Consider the following 18,263-nt stretch of genomic DNA (forward strand, 5'->3'; position numbering starts at 1 on the left):
CCTGTAATTTAGCAGATGCTTCTGTCTAAAGCAACTTACAAAATAAAACAATAAAATAGTTAAATATGAACAATAAGCAAGTTTAAAGTAAGACTACATTATGGAAAATGGTAATAATAACAATAATGAGAATAAACAATACCACAGATGTACACAGGGAACCCAAGCCTTTGGCATTACCACTGCCATGCCTGAAGAATGTTACAGTGATCAAGAGTATTTACAGTACTTCTTTCTGGCCTAACAGTTTCTTTCTTGTCCCAACAGCCATGTCCAGCTACTTGTACATTGTTAAGTCTGAGTTCCCACTGGTCATCCAGGCTTTCCTGAAGGCGGACGACACATCTTCGTGAGTACCGTAGTCCTGTTGGTCCATCTCATCAAGGGTGATCACCACATGTGTTAATCATATGTGTTGATTTAGAGCTTAGTTCACCTAGCCTGATGTGTCTACAGTATGATTAGTCTGTGGATATCGACTCCAGTGTAGCATAGAGGTAGGCTGGGTGAACCCTGCCCTCGCCCGGCAGCTCAGGCTGGATACCAACAGATCTATTTTCGCTGTGTACTGCCAGAATCTTTGGCTCCAATCAGAAACGGCCATACTCTAGTCCTGGCACGCTATTGGCCGGTGACGCGCCGAAAACGAAACTTAAGCGACGCGAAGTGCAGTAGAATCAAAGCGCAGCCTCGCCAGACTAATGTTTAATCTTAAAAGATTGAGCTTAGTATGGTGAAAACCAGACTAGCATAGAGGAGCAAAAGATAGCATTGGCTAACACCATTTTACATAGTGTCAGAAAATCACACCACCTGTTATCACAAAACAGAAATCACACCACCTGTTATTTGGATCAATGACGTGACATGCAGATTTCTGTGTTCGAGTCCAGTAAGGAAATGAAAAATAAACAGGAGGCATAATTTTATGACCTTTTATGACCTTTCAGATAAAACTTAACTACTAGTTTACTAGTTTAATAGCTCTTAATTTGTTTGGGAAAATTGAAAAAGAAAACTGTCCGCAAATTTGCAACGTTTATTTTGAATTGAGAAGGGAAAAGAGTAAACAGGATTTTGCCTCATCAAGATCTTTACTGATGAGTGAAAAGTCTGTAAATCTCTCTCAAATATTGCTAAAAAAGCTACTTTATCTTCATAGTTGGATTGTACAGTTTACATGTCAGGCGGCATAACCAATATATAAAGCCAAGAAAAGGTTATTTTAATGTAAAGCTTTTTATTGTTTTGGAAAATGTAATGGATGAACTTAACTTATTTGTTATACAGTATTTGTGTCCAAGAAGATGCCTTTATAATTTTAAATTAGTACCAGAAGTCAAGTGGCGAAACCACATCGTCAGGTGGTGCAACCAGGTGAACTGTTAATTTAGAAATAGTAGATTAAAGTGAAGAAATGGTTGAAAATGTGTTGTACCTAATTATTCTATTAAACAATATACTTTTTTTCAATTTGTAAAGTATTTATTCACATTTTGAATATAAATTTGGATGTTGGGAAACCAAAATTCCTGCCCTTTACAATAAAGTATTCATAAGTTACTTTTACCACAAAATAATAATGTGTTAGACACTGTAGACTCTATACTTACCAAAAAAGTGAGGGCTTTTTTTTTTTAGAAACTTTTTGTTGCACCATCTGACATTGTTTGGGTGGTGAAATCGCAAATTCAGCCTAAAAATGCATTAAACCCCTGTAAATGCTGTACAGTCATTAAGACTTGTTTAAAAACAGCCTTCCAACTTAAATGCATTCTGTCCATTTTTAAAGATTATTTTGAAAATACATTTGTCAATGACACATTTTTTGGAACACAGAGCACCAGGGACTCCCATTCACCTTTCAAGCTTTCAGCACAGTCTAGGAGGCCATGTGGCCAGAGAGGGTGGTTGCAAAACACCTTGTTGTGATTGGTGGAACAAAGACAGCAAGAGTGTGTGCGTGTGTGTGTTGTGGGAGTGGGAGTGGTGGTCTGGGACGGATGAGATTGTCGTCGACAGGCGAGCGCATAGCTTTCACTCGCCCTTCATTGCCAACTACTGTGTCAAAACAAGGCAGTTGCCGTGGCGACTTTGTGACGTCAGAGCATGAGTGTTATGTTTCTATTGCTCTTCTTTGGCATGGTGGACAGGACTCTTGTCTCTCTTTCTCTCTTCCTCTCTCTCCCTCTCTTTCTCTCCTTCTCTCTGTGTCTAAAAACAAACCCTGTGAGTGGTACCAGGTGGCTCTCCAATCAGTTCTACTCATGCCTGCTTGTGTGATTGTGCCTTCCTGGCAATGTGACTGTGTGTAAGGCTATTCAACACTACTTGTTCCATGTGTAATTTTTGTCAGTATTTGAGATGAGCATATATGATTTTGTGTATGTGTGTGTGTGTGTGTGTGTGTGTGTGTGTGTGTGTGTGTGTGTGTGTGTGTATGTGTGTGTGTGTTTATGTTTGTTTAATATTTGTATGAGTATTTAATGAAGAAAAATCTCTTATTCCATCCTTGGTCATGATGTGGCATTGACATGGAACTGGAGTGGACTGTGCTGTCCACTAAATGAAGTGTGTTAGTAAGTCAGAGAAGGTATGCCTAAGGCAGTGTGGGCTACATGATGGTGAACCTGTGTCACGTGCAAATCCACAAGTGAAAACACCCTCCCCCAACCACACACATACACACACACAACACACACACACACACACACACACACACACACACACACACACACACACATGTACATGCACACACTCAGACGTACACACAGTGACATGGTGACAGCTGTCTTGAAAGCCGAGTGAGAGATCTGAGGTCACACACACACACACACACACACACACACACACACTTACACACACAGCACACAGTAAACAGTGCACAGTACACAACAGTACACAAACAGCGATGGAGACAGTCTTGTGACTCTAGTGGACTGTAAATAAAGTGGCTGCTGGATCAGGACACATCTTTTCTAGCCAGCCATTTTGCCCTGACAACACTCACATCTACAATGTAATCAGCTCAGACTCGAGAAACGTTTCCCGCACACCTCTCTGCCCTCTCTCCTGAGGCAAGGTGGTACATTTCACAATATGTGTGAATGAACATTGAGAGTGCAGTACACGAGCCATCTGATTTATTCAGTGATACTGCACTTTCTCCTCAGATACGTCCAGATATACGCACGCAACATACCTATAGGATTTCGCCCACCTCAGATGTTGACGTGCACCGTATGTGTGCATTTACTTAAGCATATGTTTTCTATAGAGTCCGTAGACATGTTTTCAGAAACAGAACTCATGGAGTTCATTCATGTTTGCGTCCCTAATAGAGAAGTCCCCCAAAGCTGTTAAGAAAGAATCAGTCATGGGGCATGTAGTCTGTCCACACGTGTTGTGTGTGCGTGTATGTGCGTGTGTGTGTGTGTATGCACGTGTGCGTGTGTGCGCGTGCGTGTGTGTGCGTGTGTGTGTGCGTGTGTGTGTGCGTACGCGTGTGTGTGCGTGTGTGATAGAGAGTGCTGTTTGCTATATGTGTGTGTTTCTGTACATGAATCATGAATCTCATGACAGACGTCTGCATGCTGTGGCTTGAGGGAGGGGCAATCTCCCTCCCATCGAAGAGCCTCCAGATATAGCCGTAGAGAACAGGCCGGACTCACGAGGCCTAGGGCCCACAGGTGGGCGTCAGCCATGAGGGCACAGACCAGTCAAAGGAGGACACAGCTCTCTGACCTTAAGGAGGTTGCTATTGCTAAGGATATTTCAGGCCACTATTGCCTATACAGTGGGCCACCTGTCGCTTGTTTATAATTCCACTAGCACCTGTGCTGTTGTAAACCTTATACCCGATGTGACGCAGGACGCTAACAGTGGGTCAGCCATTATGTTCCACAGGTGAATGAGAAAGGGATGAGGTGGCGCTGGTGAACCACACGGTCGACGAGACGGACACACGCAGGCATCAGACGGATCATGTTCTGATCTCTCTGAACGCTCTCAGTGCATCGGAGACAGGATTTAGTGACAGCTGTGTAGCACATCGAGCAGCGAATCGAGCATGCGTAGTCTCCAGGCATCCACAGGCAGACTCAGCAGCAGCAAGCAGCAGTTGCTCAGGCCCAGCCCAGCACTCGTTACCGTTAGAGGACGTGGGGTGAACCCGTAGACAGGATGGGAATGGAGACGGCTGCTGGGTCTTCATGACCTCCGCGGGGGGTTAGCTGGAGGTCCTAATGGGAACACGGCCATAAATCTCTCAGCAGCAGGCTAAATATGCCCACATCCACTCTCTCATGCTCACACACACAGCACGCAGCCAGCACGCAGCCCACATGCATACGTCCCGTGCACAGCTAAATATACGTAGCGGCACCGTTATGTACATCCTTCGCCGTAAAGATGCTTCATAAATCAGTCTTTATTTATATCACAGTCTCTGGAATATCCTGGTGAAGTGTGTGGAAAAAGCTGCCATTTTTGTAGTCAACTTCGGAAGTGGTGTTGAAGCCGTTTTTACAGACTCCTCCATTCTTTCTGTCTTGTTTCAGAGAGTGGTATTTGAATGGCAATTACCTTGTGGTGCTGGTCAGCGTCTGCATTATTCTACCTCTGGCCCTTATGAAACAGATTGGTAAGTCAATAACATGCTTCTCCTAATTGGCAGGACTCTGTTCTCCTGTTTTGTGAATTCATAGATGCAAGACAATGTGGTTTTCCTATTCATTGACACAAAGCGCTTCACTCCTTTTTATAGGTTACCTGGGCTACACCAGTGGCTTTTCACTCAGCTGTATGGTCTTCTTCCTGACTGCAGTATGTTCACGCACGCACGCACGCACGCACACACGCATGCACACACACGCATACACACACACACACACACACACACACACACACACACACACACACACACACACACACACACACACACACACACACACACACACACACACACACACACACAGGTGTGGAGGGGGACTCACATATACACTCTCTCTTACACACACATATAGGGAGAGAGAGAGTGAGAAAGAAAGAAAGAGATGCGTACAGTACATATACACTCACACACAAAAGTATTTTTACATGTGCAGAAACCATGACACAACTCCTGTGTTCTTTTGGAACTCTGGGAACAACTAACAGAACTATTGACTGTAATCTCCCGCCCTCGAGTCCCTTATCTCTGAAATGGCCATAAGTGGTTGTCCATGCTCCATTTCGGCTGTTTTCTGCCGTTGACATCAGCTCCCGGGCAAAAGCTAAATATTCCGAGCATTTCACCCACGCATAGGAAATCATAGTGGCGACTGGCGCGTAGGAGGGCCTTGACTTCATGTGAGAACAGGCTGGTAAAGGATTATGGGGGCCAGGATCAGACTTCAAAGTGAGCCCCGTGCCACTCTGCTGCTGTGGGAAAGCGCTTCATAAGACTCCTCCCTGTCTATGGTTGCATCCATCTGCCATCTGCGGAGGTGTTTATTGCGTTCCTGCCTCCCTATAGGCCTATGTGTTTATTCGCTTTGACGTCTGTTATAACAAATCGCCTTTTAATAGCTTTAGATGGGTTACACAGCAGCTGTCTTGGAGCCAGCTCAGCTTATCCTTTGCGATTGTGACTACCTGCCATTTAGGTGTACTGGTCAGCTCCTGGACTCATCCTGTTCTCCTCTCCTCCTCTCCCCCTCCTCCTCCTCATTACTCTGTTCCCTCCTCTGTTTGTTGTTCCTCGTGGCAGGTCATCTACAAGAGGTTCCAGATCCCCTGCCCCTTTGAGGACTACACAAGCAATGTCACGGACGTGCACACTGTCTCTAACATCTCATTGGTTGACCATGGCCACGCCTACCACAACGCACATATGGATGATGACTCCCACTGCGGCCCGCGCTTGTTCACGATCAACTCACAGGTACTAGCGAGGCTCATCGCCGTGACGGCGGGTGGTGTAGCGCATAAATAAGCCTCCACGACAACAAGACGCTGAACTGAACCCGTGGAGAACGAGTCGATCGTTACCATGACACAAAGATGCGCCACACATTAGCATCTGCATGCGTTGCCATGGCAACACTGAGCAGACCAGAATAGGCAGAGCGGGTGCTAATTTCACATCAGCAACTATTCTTTTTAGCAGCATGCTTTCCACCGAAGCAGTTCACACAAGTACTAACATATCCAGTACATCAAATACAAGGGCATTTGGAGATTGTTGACTGTGCCAGAAAAGCAAAAGTTCGCTTTGGGACTGCTCTAAAGTCAGGGTTAGTTCTTTTGTAGTGAGAAAGAAATGATTTGATTTGTCCCTGCCAGTGAATTTTTCCCTCTGATGCGTATCCAATGCATGCGTGTGTGTATGCATCACTGATTTGACTGTCAGCAAATAATATTTGGCAGATCTGATATTTTAATGTGTGTGTGTGTATTGATGTTCTCCAACTGTGTATCTACAGACAGCGTACACAATTCCCATCCTAGCGTTTGCTTTTGTGTGCCACCCTGAAGTGCTGCCCATCTACACAGAACTGCGCAAGTGAGCATCACCCAAACAGCTGGGCTACGCCGGGTGCGTGACTAAAGCGTACTGTTCGCGGAGCATAAAAATAGTGCCAGATTACTGGTCAAATTCTTTGTGTATGTATGCGCCGCTATCAAGCGTGGCGTAGCCAGTTCCATTGATCATAGTGGAAGATAGTTGTTGCAACGGACGCTCCGCGAATGCATCGCTTCGGTTACACGTCTGCCGTAGCCCGCCTGTGGGTCCTTTACAAACTCAACATACGTACAGTGCACCCTACACTCTACAAACCAGTGTTTTTCCGAAGCTTGACATTTCCTCTCTCACCTCTGCCACCAGCCCCACCCAGAAGAGGATGCAGAACGTGTCCAACGTCTCCATCCTCATCATGTACACCATGTACTTCCTGGCTGCGCTCTTTGGCTACCTTACCTTTTACGGTCAGTCTTCACCTTTGACATTCTCTCCGTTCCTCGAAACTTGCACGTGGCGCCACACTCGAGTCTTTGCTCCTGCCAGAATATCCGAGTAAAAATACACCGTCCAGGGTCAGTGACTTGGGCCCTTTAGATGCTGTGTCATGTGTTATAATGAAAGGATTAAATGTGGCCTTACCGTAAACAGTGCTGAAATTAGTTGGTGGTGGAGAAGAGGTAGTGTTACTACCTGACAGGTGATTGGCCCATGTTTGATTCCCAAACCCGCCGTTGCCAGTACGTGTCACCTTGAGTAAAAGCGTCTGCTGAAATATAATTTAACTTTTAACTTTAAGTTGATAGTTAGTGACAGCGTAACCACTGGTCACACTGGATTTTGAAAAGTGTGTTCGAGACAGAGGCAGGACTTGATCATGTTGTTGGGGGCCTTCCCATGGAACATCAGGGAATCTAGTTTGTAGCATTATGAAAAAAAGAATTTGAGGCCATTGTAGCCATTTTTTGATTTAAGGCTTTTTACTTAAAGGAGAATTCCGGTGTGAAATTGACCTTAACTGTACCGAAACATGTTGCGGAGTACGCACACGTGTTGAAGATGCACCTTCGCTCACCCCCCAGCATTCCAAACTCCGCCGTTTTCAGCCGAGCTTGCAGTAGGCTTGAATCTATTAGATTGGGCATAACGTACCCTATGCAGCTAAATCGCTATTTTTAAACCATTAAAACGGTTCCAAGTAACTCCACACTGCATTGGTAGACTTCTGAGGGTCCTGACATTTAAACCGAGATACTGAGAACTTTGGAAATGCACAGGACGTTTATTAAAAAAAGACTGTTTACAAGCAGTACCTTCATAGAATCTCTCCGCTGGGCGCCATCTTGTAATCAAGTTGCGATAAGCCGACTGACGAGCACGAACGAACAGGAAGGACAGGGGAACATATTGCAAAAGTAATTCCATAGGAAATATATAGTTATACTGTCTACATGAGCATGATGAGTAACAAAGCTAAAAATGTTTGCAATATGTCCCCCTGTCTTTCCTGTTCGTTTGTGCTCGTCAGTCGGCTTATCGCGACTTGATTACAAGATGGCGCCCAGCCGGGTCAAAATATTTTGATCCAGAGTAGCGTTCCTTTCTCTCCAGGTTTTCCTTAGTTTGTAGCATGTTCAAACTGTTGTTTGGCCACGTTTATCTGTCCTTCATGTGACCATACTGTATATCATCCAACATGAAGATGATACCAAAACTAGTTCCCTAATAAAACATCTCAAAAAGTGGCAACTATTGCATATGGTTGATTGACCTTCTCAACAGTTGAAAATAGCACACAAGTATGGTATGCGCTCCTACTAATGTTAAAGAAGAAATATTGCCTTACTTACTGTATATGTGCAGAGTGTGGCCTGTGTGCGTAGTCTTCCTACGTTTTCATTTACATTTCAATTCATTCAAAATGATGCTGAAATATAAATATTCTCCCTGACATCCACAGACAAAGTAGAGTCAGAGCTGCTTCACACTTACAGCCGCATCGACCCCTTTGACACGCTGATCCTGTGCGTCCGATTGGCTGTGCTCACTGCTGTCACTCTGACGGTGCCAATCGTGTTGTTCCCGGTGAGTGTGCCCACCCCCCCTTTCACATGAGGCTAAATGGGTGTGCGAGTCCTTATTGTCTGAAGTGATGGTGATGGTGATGGTAATGATGGTGATGGTGATAATGATGGCAGTAATGTAAGGGGGTGAGGCAGTGACAGTGATCATCACTGCAGTAATGATGTCCCTGGCTAATGTCAGGCTGTTAGGCCTTGTAGTTTCCTAATGTAAATGATCCACTCAGAGTGTCTGGGTTGTGTTCTCTCTTGCCATCTCAACCCGTCTTCTTTCCTCTCTTATCCACTGTTATGAATGATCTCTTCTCTCTCGCTCTCTCTCTTTCTTTCTTTCTTTCTTTCTTTCTTTCTTTTATTCCTTCCTAACTCATGGTTCTTCGTTTCACAGGTGCGTAGAGCTATCCAGCAGATGGTCTTCCCGACGAGTGCCTTCAACTGGCTCCGCCACGTCGCCATCGCTCTCATCATCCTCACCTTTATCAACATGCTTGTCATCTTTGCGCCCAACATCCTGGGCATCTTTGGCATTATCGGTAAGTCATGAGTCACTCAAAGACACAAACACACACACAAACATGACCTGTGTTTCAGAATACTGTATGCCAGCGTATTTGGTCATGGTTGTGTTGGTTGGTTGTGTGGTGCGTTGTATGTTTTGCCAGCTGTGGCAGGCTTACATGGCTGTGTTTTACGCTGTTTGGTGGGGGGTAGGGGATGTGGGGGGTGGGGTTTAAGTCCCTGTCGGGGCACTGACACCCACCTATGACAACCTGCTCTCTCTCACTCACTCCCACTCCCTGAAGCCTTGACCCAGACCGGCCTGTTTGCGTAGCTAGTAACAACGCACACGTTGAGTCAATATTTTTGTGCTGCCATCACCCCACATAAATGGCGCACGCGTTAGGGTACGAGCGGTCAGAGTTCTGGAAGTACTACGATACATGCCATCTCCAGCACAGGTCACGGTCTCCCATGTCAGACCGGCTTTGTGAATACTCAGTGTGTACTCTCTGAATGAGTTAGGTTCATGACCCTTTTTAGTCAGTTTTTGACCAACGCTAAATGGCATTGAACTGTTAGTGTTAAGCCTTGTTCCCCATGACTTAGGCATAACAGTTCCAGTGTATGGCAGTACAGCATGTCTGATGCAGTTACTGCAGGTCACTGCAGATGGGTTGCTCTAGTCATTGTTATATTATGACGTCTTCATGTAGTCTGGTCTTAACCTCTCTCTCCTTCTCCAGGTGCCACCTCTGCCCCATGCCTGATCTTCATCTTCCCTGCAGCCTTCTACATCCGCATCATCCCCAAAGACAAAGAGCCAATGAACTCCACCCCTAAGATTGTGGTGAGGAATAACATAGCCTTTCTCGGTCTATCTGTGTCTATCTTATCCTCTCCTGATGCTCTCTCTCTCTCTCTCTCTCTCTCTCTCTGGGGAATTGGGTAGTTACGTATTAAGAATTCTAAATGTAAGCCACTACCGAGCTGCAAATAGAAGGACATTACAATTAGAAGTGTTCAAAATAATTTCAGCATGGAATGGTCTTCTCAAACTGTTCTCTCTCTCTCTCTCTCTCTCTGGAGAATTGGGTAGTTACGTATTAAGAATTCTAAAAGTAAGCCGCTACCGAGCTGCAAATAGAAGGACATTACAATTAGAAGTGTTCAAAACAATTTCAGCATGGAATGGTCTTCTCAAACTGTTCTCTCTCTCTCTCTCTCTCTCTCTGTGTTTCTCTGTTGTCTAGGCGATGGCTTTTGCTGCCTTAGGTGTCCTCTTCATGTTCATGAGCTTGAGCTTCATCATAATTGACTGGACAACAGGCAGCAGCAATGCGGGAGGCGGCCACTAGGGGGCTCCTCATTTGGATGGTGTTTGCGTGAAGTATAGTGCAGTGAGAATGTGTGAGTGTATGAGAGTATGCCTGTGTGTGTGTGTGTGTGTGTGTGTGTGTGTGTGTGTGTGTGTGTGTGTGTGTGTGTGTGTGTGTGTGTGTGTGTGTGTGTGTGCGCAGTGGCTGGGCCAGGGATGGATCAGTGGAATGGAGGCAGTGATGTTTGGGAATCTTAACTTTTCATGGGCATTTTGTTTTTACTCGGATCACACAGAATGTTGTCTCCACCAAAGCGGAGCAAACCGTTATTTTTCCGTCAGAATCTCCAGAGGGCTTAATCCACTTAGGTCAGACCATTGATATACTGTTACAAGAGAATCAGAGTTGATCTTGCACTTTGTCAGGCCTGGATGAATATACTTACCAAACAGCAGTAACCAGGTATAGCCAATGACATGACTAGCAAAACAAACAAAGACATACCAACAACAACAACCAAGAAATTACTTCTGGTCAGTTCCCCTAACTTCTCCCTAATGTTTTAAATCAGGGCTGCAAATCCACAGTTCACCAACTACTAGCCTACATCAAAACAAGACCCCCCAGTAGGAAATGAGCCTGAACTGGATGATGAGAACATTCTGTAGAGAAAGTGCTTCTCTGGTCTGCAACTCATTGACAGCACCAGGCTGTTCTTAGAATCAGAATCAGAGATGTAGATGTTAAAACTCCTCTGTACTTAGGAGGGATGTATTCACACTCAGACAAATGTTTCCCCTTACTGTTTACCAATTCACCCCTTCCATCTGCCCCATTCTCTTGGTGGCATCCACTGGACCCAGCCCTACATCGAACCTGTGGATGTACATAAGCACGAACCACGGCTAGTGCAGCACCCATGCACAGCACAAACTTAAGTAGAATTTTGTACACTTCTTTTTGGTAGGGAAACACTATTATTATTTCAGCGTGTGTATGTACAGTATGTCGTGTTAGGTACTTATATGTATATACGCACACACATATAGACACAGAAGCTTTTAAGTTACATTATTTTTATTATTACAGAATCGGAACTAATGTGATTTTTTTAGCTTAATAGTGGCTCAATGAATGCTATTTTATGCAGAAAAGGGAGAGATGTCAGTTGTGACAGTGTTAGTATTTACGTGCCAAAGCCTACATTAAACCATCATGGACTGAGTCAGGCCCTTTGCCCCCCTGATCTCTACATGATAAATTATTCACAGGAGATTAAAAAAACAGAAATAATGAAAACCTCAAAAAACATAATATCTATTTATTTTAATATGTATCAAGCGTTTCTAAGTTTTCAAGACAGGTTATATGTATTTCATCAGATAGTGTGTAGACAGTACTTTATGATCATGTACTTTACAATCTTTTTCAGTGCCTAATTGTGTATATTATGTAGAGGCAAGTAAGAGCATGACAAGCATCACAGTCTCAGAAAAATAACTTTAACGAGTGACCCTTAAAGCCTTCAGTATTATTTGCTGGTCAATGGGTTTGGCTTCAGGATACCCCAAAAAACATATGTGAGATAAAGGCCTTCCCTGTAGGAAGATATGAGGTGTTATACCTAGATCACAAGAGATGCCACTCTCTTGAGAGTATTATAGCAGACATGTGGAGTTGCGTAACCAGGTGGGTGAGGATCAGGTGACCTGCTGTGCGCTCCCAGAATGCTGAGGTCCATGACAGACATCAGCTCACAAGCAAAACCACCTCTCACCTGCCAATGTTTGTCTGGAGCAGGTGATGTGCGCCAAATTCCAGTTTAGTTTTTGGCTGTACAAAGGCAGACAGATATTATTTTTGGCCAAGGAATATTCAGCGAAAATAATGTGTCCTGTCCCAGCAATGGATATTGAGTTGTGTATATCGATGCGGTTGCCATCTTTTTACACAGTTGACCATACAACAGTGTGAGCTGTTTTCATTAAGTACTACTGGTATAGTTACTCTTACACACAACACCTCTACTTTTACATGACTGGCTCCCTGTGTGAGAGATCTGCACTTTGCCTATTATTTGAACTCATAGGCAAAGTGAATTTATCTTCACTGTGGACTCATAGTCATCATCACGACAAAATAGTTCTACAGTTATTTGACTGACAAGGGGTTACCATTGAAAACATAGCCTGAAAAAAACAACACTTACCCCAGTAATGTTCGAATGACTGAATAAAAATCCAAAGGATATTTTTCCTGCAGAGGAGTTGTTTGGGACTGGTTGCTAAGGGCAGCACACATCTTGTGACAGTGCGTCTTCAGCTGTGCTTTATAAGCGCCTTTCGCTATAGACCAGGTTTTTCTTGGTAGTGGCGTAATGTTTTTTAGAGGGTGTAAGATAGCATTTTTTTTAGCTCATGCGCCAGACCACACCTTATGTCCTTAATTGCCACACCCCTGGGCACAAGGTTAAATAAAAGTGCCTTGCAGGGTGTAAGATAGGACCCCAAGATTCATTCGCACAATATTTACATGTAACATTCAGGAGAAGTTTTTTTTCTAAAAAATGTGTGTCATTTAGGTCTGTCAGTGTGTAACACTATTTGGATATTTGATTGCTGTACAATGCAATATTGGTACGTTTGTTTTCTGTTAAATGTCTCATTGCTGCTCAGTATGGCCACTCCACAGTGGCTGTTGTCTTTGTTATCCCAGTATTAAAAACACAACACTTTCTTGGAACTTCAGTCATTACCTCATGCTGTAAGCAGTTATGACCTGCCTTTACTGGCAATTATCTTCAGTGGTGCCAAAAATGAACTTGCCTTCCTTCCCGTTTTCTTTTTAATTTAATTTCCCCCCACTTCTCCCCCCCCCCACTTCCGAGCACATATGATCTGTTCATTAAATGTTTCTCTGTTTTTGTCTTGTGTATGTACAACATTTAATAATTGGTTTAAAAAAAACATATATTTTAAATGAATACAAACATTGTTTATGGATCTTTGGGCTCCTCCTGTTGCATACGTAAATTATGTTCCATGTATATAAAAACTACCGGCTTCTATATTTCAAGAATATTTAGCTTGTATAGTGTAAATAGCAGTTGTAGTTTGACAATAAAAACAAATGTATTTGTTTTTAAAAACTCTTATGTGTTCCTTTGTGTCGTTCATCTCCATTATTGGGTTATTTTAGCTGGGTCATTATTAGTCTGGCTATCACCATACTAAGCTCAATCTTTTAAGATTGAACATTAGTATGGGGAGGCTGCGCTTTGGGCATCGGTCAAATAACTCCGTACGCTTGGATAGTCCTTCAACCAATCAGACCAACGATCCGGTGCATCTTTTGGATAAGCTAGTTTCTGATTGGAGCCAAAGGTTCTGGCAGGGAACAGAGGAGATAGATGTGCAGGTTTCCAGCCTGAGCTGCCGGGCGGAATCCAAATTCGCCGGAAGTTCAGGCAGGGTTCACCCAGCCTAGGTAATTATCATCGAACACATACCCTGAAAAAAGCAACACTTACCTCAGTAATATTCAAATGACGAGTAAAATATTTATCATTATCTCACTCTGGAATGGATGCAAAGTTTAATAACATTTTTAATACATGGCACTCAGATTTTATTTCATGCCACTGACTGGGTGTATGTCGTCGGATTTTATAACAGTTTTCTGACCCTGCGCGGCTGCTGTGCGACAAACGTTTAGGTTTGTGGACACTTGTCTGAAGTTTGAATTCCTTGGAGTTCAATCACTAATGTTTGGTAATGACGTATGATAACCACGGGGGACACAACAATAACGATAGGCTTGAAACTTAAATGTAATCGCTCTTGGGAATGCCCTCTGTTCGCTGATTGGGCGGAGATGCACTTGCCGGAGTAAACAAAGCTGAATCAAGCTCTACCAGACGGAGTATGAAGAGAAATGAGTTTGAGCGGAAGTACGTAGTCAGGCGGAGCCAGGCTACTGACAGGGGGGCCCCAAGGAGCTTACAGCCTATAATAAATAGTAGCCTATTATTGGGGAGCCCAGAATTATTGTCTGTCACAAGGCCCACATTTTCTAGCAGTGCCTGTTAATCTTGCATTGGATCATCTCATCTTCCTTAATCTCAATGTTCTGATCACAAAACTCTGGGAAAATGACAAGTCAGCACTAGTCAGAGGGTGCATTCACTGTTTTGCACTTTTATGATGTCACTACAACTACAAAAATAGACAGCTGTGAAGTATTTACCATACTATAATGTATTTGAAATACTTATTTTAAATTCATGTATCAATACTGCCTATGCGAGGGAGAAGTTAAGCATTCTTTCAATGAGCTGTAGTATAGCCTAACACATTGTGGGTTTATGATTTCATTGGGTTTATCCTTATTTTCGCCCAACTTCTAATTATATAATGATTCAGCACAGCAGTGTGCAGGGCAGAATAACCTAAAACACTATGAACTAACATTTGCTTTGCATAATCTAGTCTCTAACATCTAGCCTACAATTTCAGTGACACAGGAAAACAGTAACTTCGTCGTCATGCTTGAAGGCTAGATGACCAACCATGTTAACCTTATTTCCACATCAAATAGCCACGGTCTCCTACCTAAAATGATAACTGGACGAAGTTTAGTGTGGCGTCTCAAGCGCGTCTCAGGTATTTAGCAGTCGAACACTAGAGGGAAGCACAGGCCCAATTCCTAAACTCAATTGCAGTATTTTTTTTTTCTTAAAAAAAAAAAAAAAAAAAAAAAGCCTGTATCTGAATAGGTCACATCAGTAGACAAGTTCACTTTGACACCCACTCAGCCTATACGTGCTCCCTGACGTACAAAGTTGCTCACACTAAGGGTTTACACGATGGTCAAGCACAATTATAAAACAATACTCTTGGCCTCATGAGATGTGACACCTGTGTGGTACAGCATGCCAAGTTTAACAATATACTACATTTCCCAGGATTCTGTGGAAGCGTGACTATCAGCTAACTGGTCATGAAGCCCTGTGAATCTTCAACACTGAGTGCACTGTAGCATTTATGAGCCAACTTCTTAGAGGACAGCGGGCGTGGCAACGCGGAACAGTAGGCTACATTTAATCAAACCGCGTCTAACCAACCTACGCAAACACACATGTGTTCAAGGTGATGACTCAACGGGAAGAACAGGGTCGCTAAACGGAAAGAACAGCGTGCCAGAGGTTCTAATCAACATTCACACCTCGCTGTCCGACAGTCCGCAGCTGGATTCCATTCGACGCGAGTGTTTACCAATCGAGTTCTTGTCATCCCAAGAACTCGAACGCTTTCGAGAAGTCTAGCTATTACCTGTATGGTAGGCCTAACTGGATGAAATGAAGCATCATTAAATACCTTAGGTCTACAGTCCGGGCAACTGGAATGAACTGAATTGGTTATATCTGCGTCTGTTAATTGGTTAATGTCAGGTGGCATATGGACTGTTGGCTAGTGCATTTACATCGCAAGTGGATTTCTGAGAGGTTCACTGGAGCCACCGGAACTGAACACCTTACTTTTACTACTCTCACTTTAGTCGTAGCTCAGGCTACGTGGTGTGAATTCGAAACTCGTCTCGGTGCCTGGTGAGAAGAGGAAAGCCTGTGTTGGTCAGTGTTTGGTACCTTCTTTTCAATTGCGCAAGGCTCAGGTGTGCGCTCCAATTTTGGGAAGCCATGGGCTGCACGGTGAGCGCCGAGGACAAGCTGGCTGCTGAACGATCCAAAATGATCGACAAGAACCTCCGAGAAGACGGAGAGAAGGCAGCGCGGGAGGTGAAACTGCTCTTGTTAGGTATGTCTGTTCGTCAAATGAATAGAGAGCCGACTGTTACTAGTAACGGAATGTTTTGATTATGCAGTTGTGGTAGCCTGCATGTGGCTGGTTGGCGTAGCTGTCATCTTGCTTGATTTTCGTAACTCTGCACACGCACAACAAATTTATGATGTTAACCTTATTGGTTACATTTATATTATTGGAACTCGGTCTGATAATTTGATAAATAAAGACTGCACGTCTCCCTTTGGTGGTGGCGTCTTGGATAATCCAAGTGGGGCAGCTTTGGTTGACAAACATTCCATTTTCTGGTAGAATCTTTGTCACTTGCAAAATAGAGCCAGAGAGAGAGGGTTAAAGCGGAGGAAGGATCTTTGATAGAGCCCGCTGTCACATTATCTATACGTGCCAGTGGCAATCCATTGTTTTTTATGACAATATAAGATTTCCATGGTAGAGAACTGGGGACGATTGTGAGGAACTTTCCACTTAGATCACGCTGCATTCAATTCCGCATTCTGCGGGCAGTTATTACACCAAAATAAGCCACGCTCTCTCTCTCTCTCTCTCTCTCTCTCTCTCTCTCTCTCTCTCTCTCTCTCTCTCTCTCTCTCTCTCTCTCTCTCTCTCTCTCTCTCTGTAGTTGTGTACAATGCACAAGCACATATTGATATTGCCAAACATCATCAGCTTGGTGGTTCACCATTTGGGAAACCTTTAATGCATGATCATCCTTTGACTCACCCTCTGTGTCAGCGGGAAAAACCAACAGTAAACCTGAAAGTGGAAGCTCGTCCCGCTGTGATGCCTCAGGGTGACTTGTCTATTGCCCTGATGTCTGGGGATCTGAAACAGAAGGCAGTCCAGAAGTAACATAGCCTACTGTTCAAGTCAGTTACACCTTGAAATTGGTTTAATGTATGGTGAATGGCAAGATAAAATATAAACCTGGAAAATGTTTTAATTTCTTATGTATTTGACTGATTTACAATGAACAACATATCCACTGAGAACTTCTACACATGACCTTCCCACTAAAACAAAGAGACAGACCAGTTTTTCTTACAGTGCACATGTAGAAAATGACGAAGTGTGTGCAATGATTTGTTTTTGTTTTATGGCTGCAATAAGGCAGCTCTTATCTCTTGCGGTGGAGAAGGTGAGGCAAAGTTTAAGTGAGAAGCTGAGAGTCTGGATCTTTTGTTTTGAAGAGCTACTGAAGAATGCGCAAAGAAAAGTCTAGTATGTCTCAGAAACATATTGACAGAATTCTTGATTCATTTTCTTGTTTTGTGAATACTGCAGTAAACAGTGTTATTTACTTATGTTTCTTTATTAATGTCCTGGTGTCAGAAAAAGCTCATGTTTATAATGTTACTGATACTTTTGTCAGTACAGATTGATGTGAAGTAGCTTGTCATGAATAAGGCTTATCATATGCAGTTTATTATGAATACACAGATTTGATCTCTATCTAAGGCCTATTAGTGGGTCATTCTCTTATCTCTTTAAAGGCGAACTGTATAGGAGCCATATTCTCACGGTCTGTAAGCCCTGATAACGGAAGCCAACTTTGAGCAGAATATACTATGGCCTCCAACTCTTATGGCTGTGGACTGTATGGTTACTCTCTCATGTTGTGAGTAGTGTTGCTTTCGTCAACGAAAATTATGACTAAATATCGTCGTCAACGAACTTTTTTCACGTGACTATAACGAGACGAGACGCAACGCAAATGCTGGCCATGTGACGATGACTATAATTAAATTTATAAGGCAATATCGTTGACGAATAAAAACGAGACTAAATGTGGTTTACAAAATAAAAACCATGCTAAAATCTCTCTTCATTTTCGAAGACCAGAAGGACATGAATGTTATAACATTATTGTGTGTCGTTTAGTCGTGTTATTATTTTGCAGTAGCCCATTTCTGTTTCCTGCGTCTCACTTCAGGGGCGCATCAGGTTGCATGGTCTGATTATCCTACCAGAGGACCAGCATTTCTCGCGTGGGCCTGTTGGTCATATCCGGTGCTTCTGTCACTCATCTGATCATATTTGATCATGT

At 43.5% G+C, this 18,263-nt stretch overlaps 2 protein-coding genes across 5 annotated transcripts in view; both read left to right on the plus strand.

Moving 5' to 3' along the window:
* slc38a3b (solute carrier family 38 member 3b) overlaps positions 1 to 13,551 on the plus strand; it is a 29,021-nt gene extending 15,470 nt beyond the window's left edge. For all 4 annotated transcript variants that reach the window (XM_062546235.1, XM_062546238.1, XM_062546239.1 and 1 more), the window contains 10 exons: positions 268 to 349; positions 4,560 to 4,642; positions 4,766 to 4,824; positions 5,750 to 5,923; positions 6,465 to 6,544; positions 6,869 to 6,969; positions 8,463 to 8,587; positions 8,972 to 9,116; positions 9,828 to 9,931; positions 10,335 to 13,551. In XM_062546235.1, coding sequence (XP_062402219.1) covers positions 268 to 349; positions 4,560 to 4,642; positions 4,766 to 4,824; positions 5,750 to 5,923; positions 6,465 to 6,544; positions 6,869 to 6,969; positions 8,463 to 8,587; positions 8,972 to 9,116; positions 9,828 to 9,931; positions 10,335 to 10,439 — 1,058 coding nt within the window. In that variant the 3' untranslated portion in view covers positions 10,440 to 13,551. The remainder of the gene's footprint in view (positions 1 to 267; positions 350 to 4,559; positions 4,643 to 4,765; positions 4,825 to 5,749; positions 5,924 to 6,464; positions 6,545 to 6,868; positions 6,970 to 8,462; positions 8,588 to 8,971; positions 9,117 to 9,827; positions 9,932 to 10,334) is intronic.
* A 1,900-nt stretch (positions 13,552 to 15,451) lies between these two features.
* Positions 15,452 to 18,263, plus strand: part of gnai2b (guanine nucleotide binding protein (G protein), alpha inhibiting activity polypeptide 2b) — a 43,158-nt gene continuing 40,346 nt past the window's right edge. Inside the window, exon 1 of the mRNA XM_062546240.1 lies at positions 15,452 to 16,213. Coding sequence (XP_062402224.1) covers positions 16,096 to 16,213 — 118 coding nt within the window. The 5' untranslated portion in view covers positions 15,452 to 16,095. The remainder of the gene's footprint in view (positions 16,214 to 18,263) is intronic.

The sequence above is a fragment of the Sardina pilchardus genome, chromosome 9 (genome assembly GCF_963854185.1).
Source record: "Sardina pilchardus chromosome 9, fSarPil1.1, whole genome shotgun sequence".
In the NCBI taxonomy this organism is placed as follows: Eukaryota; Metazoa; Chordata; class Actinopteri; order Clupeiformes; family Clupeidae; genus Sardina; species Sardina pilchardus.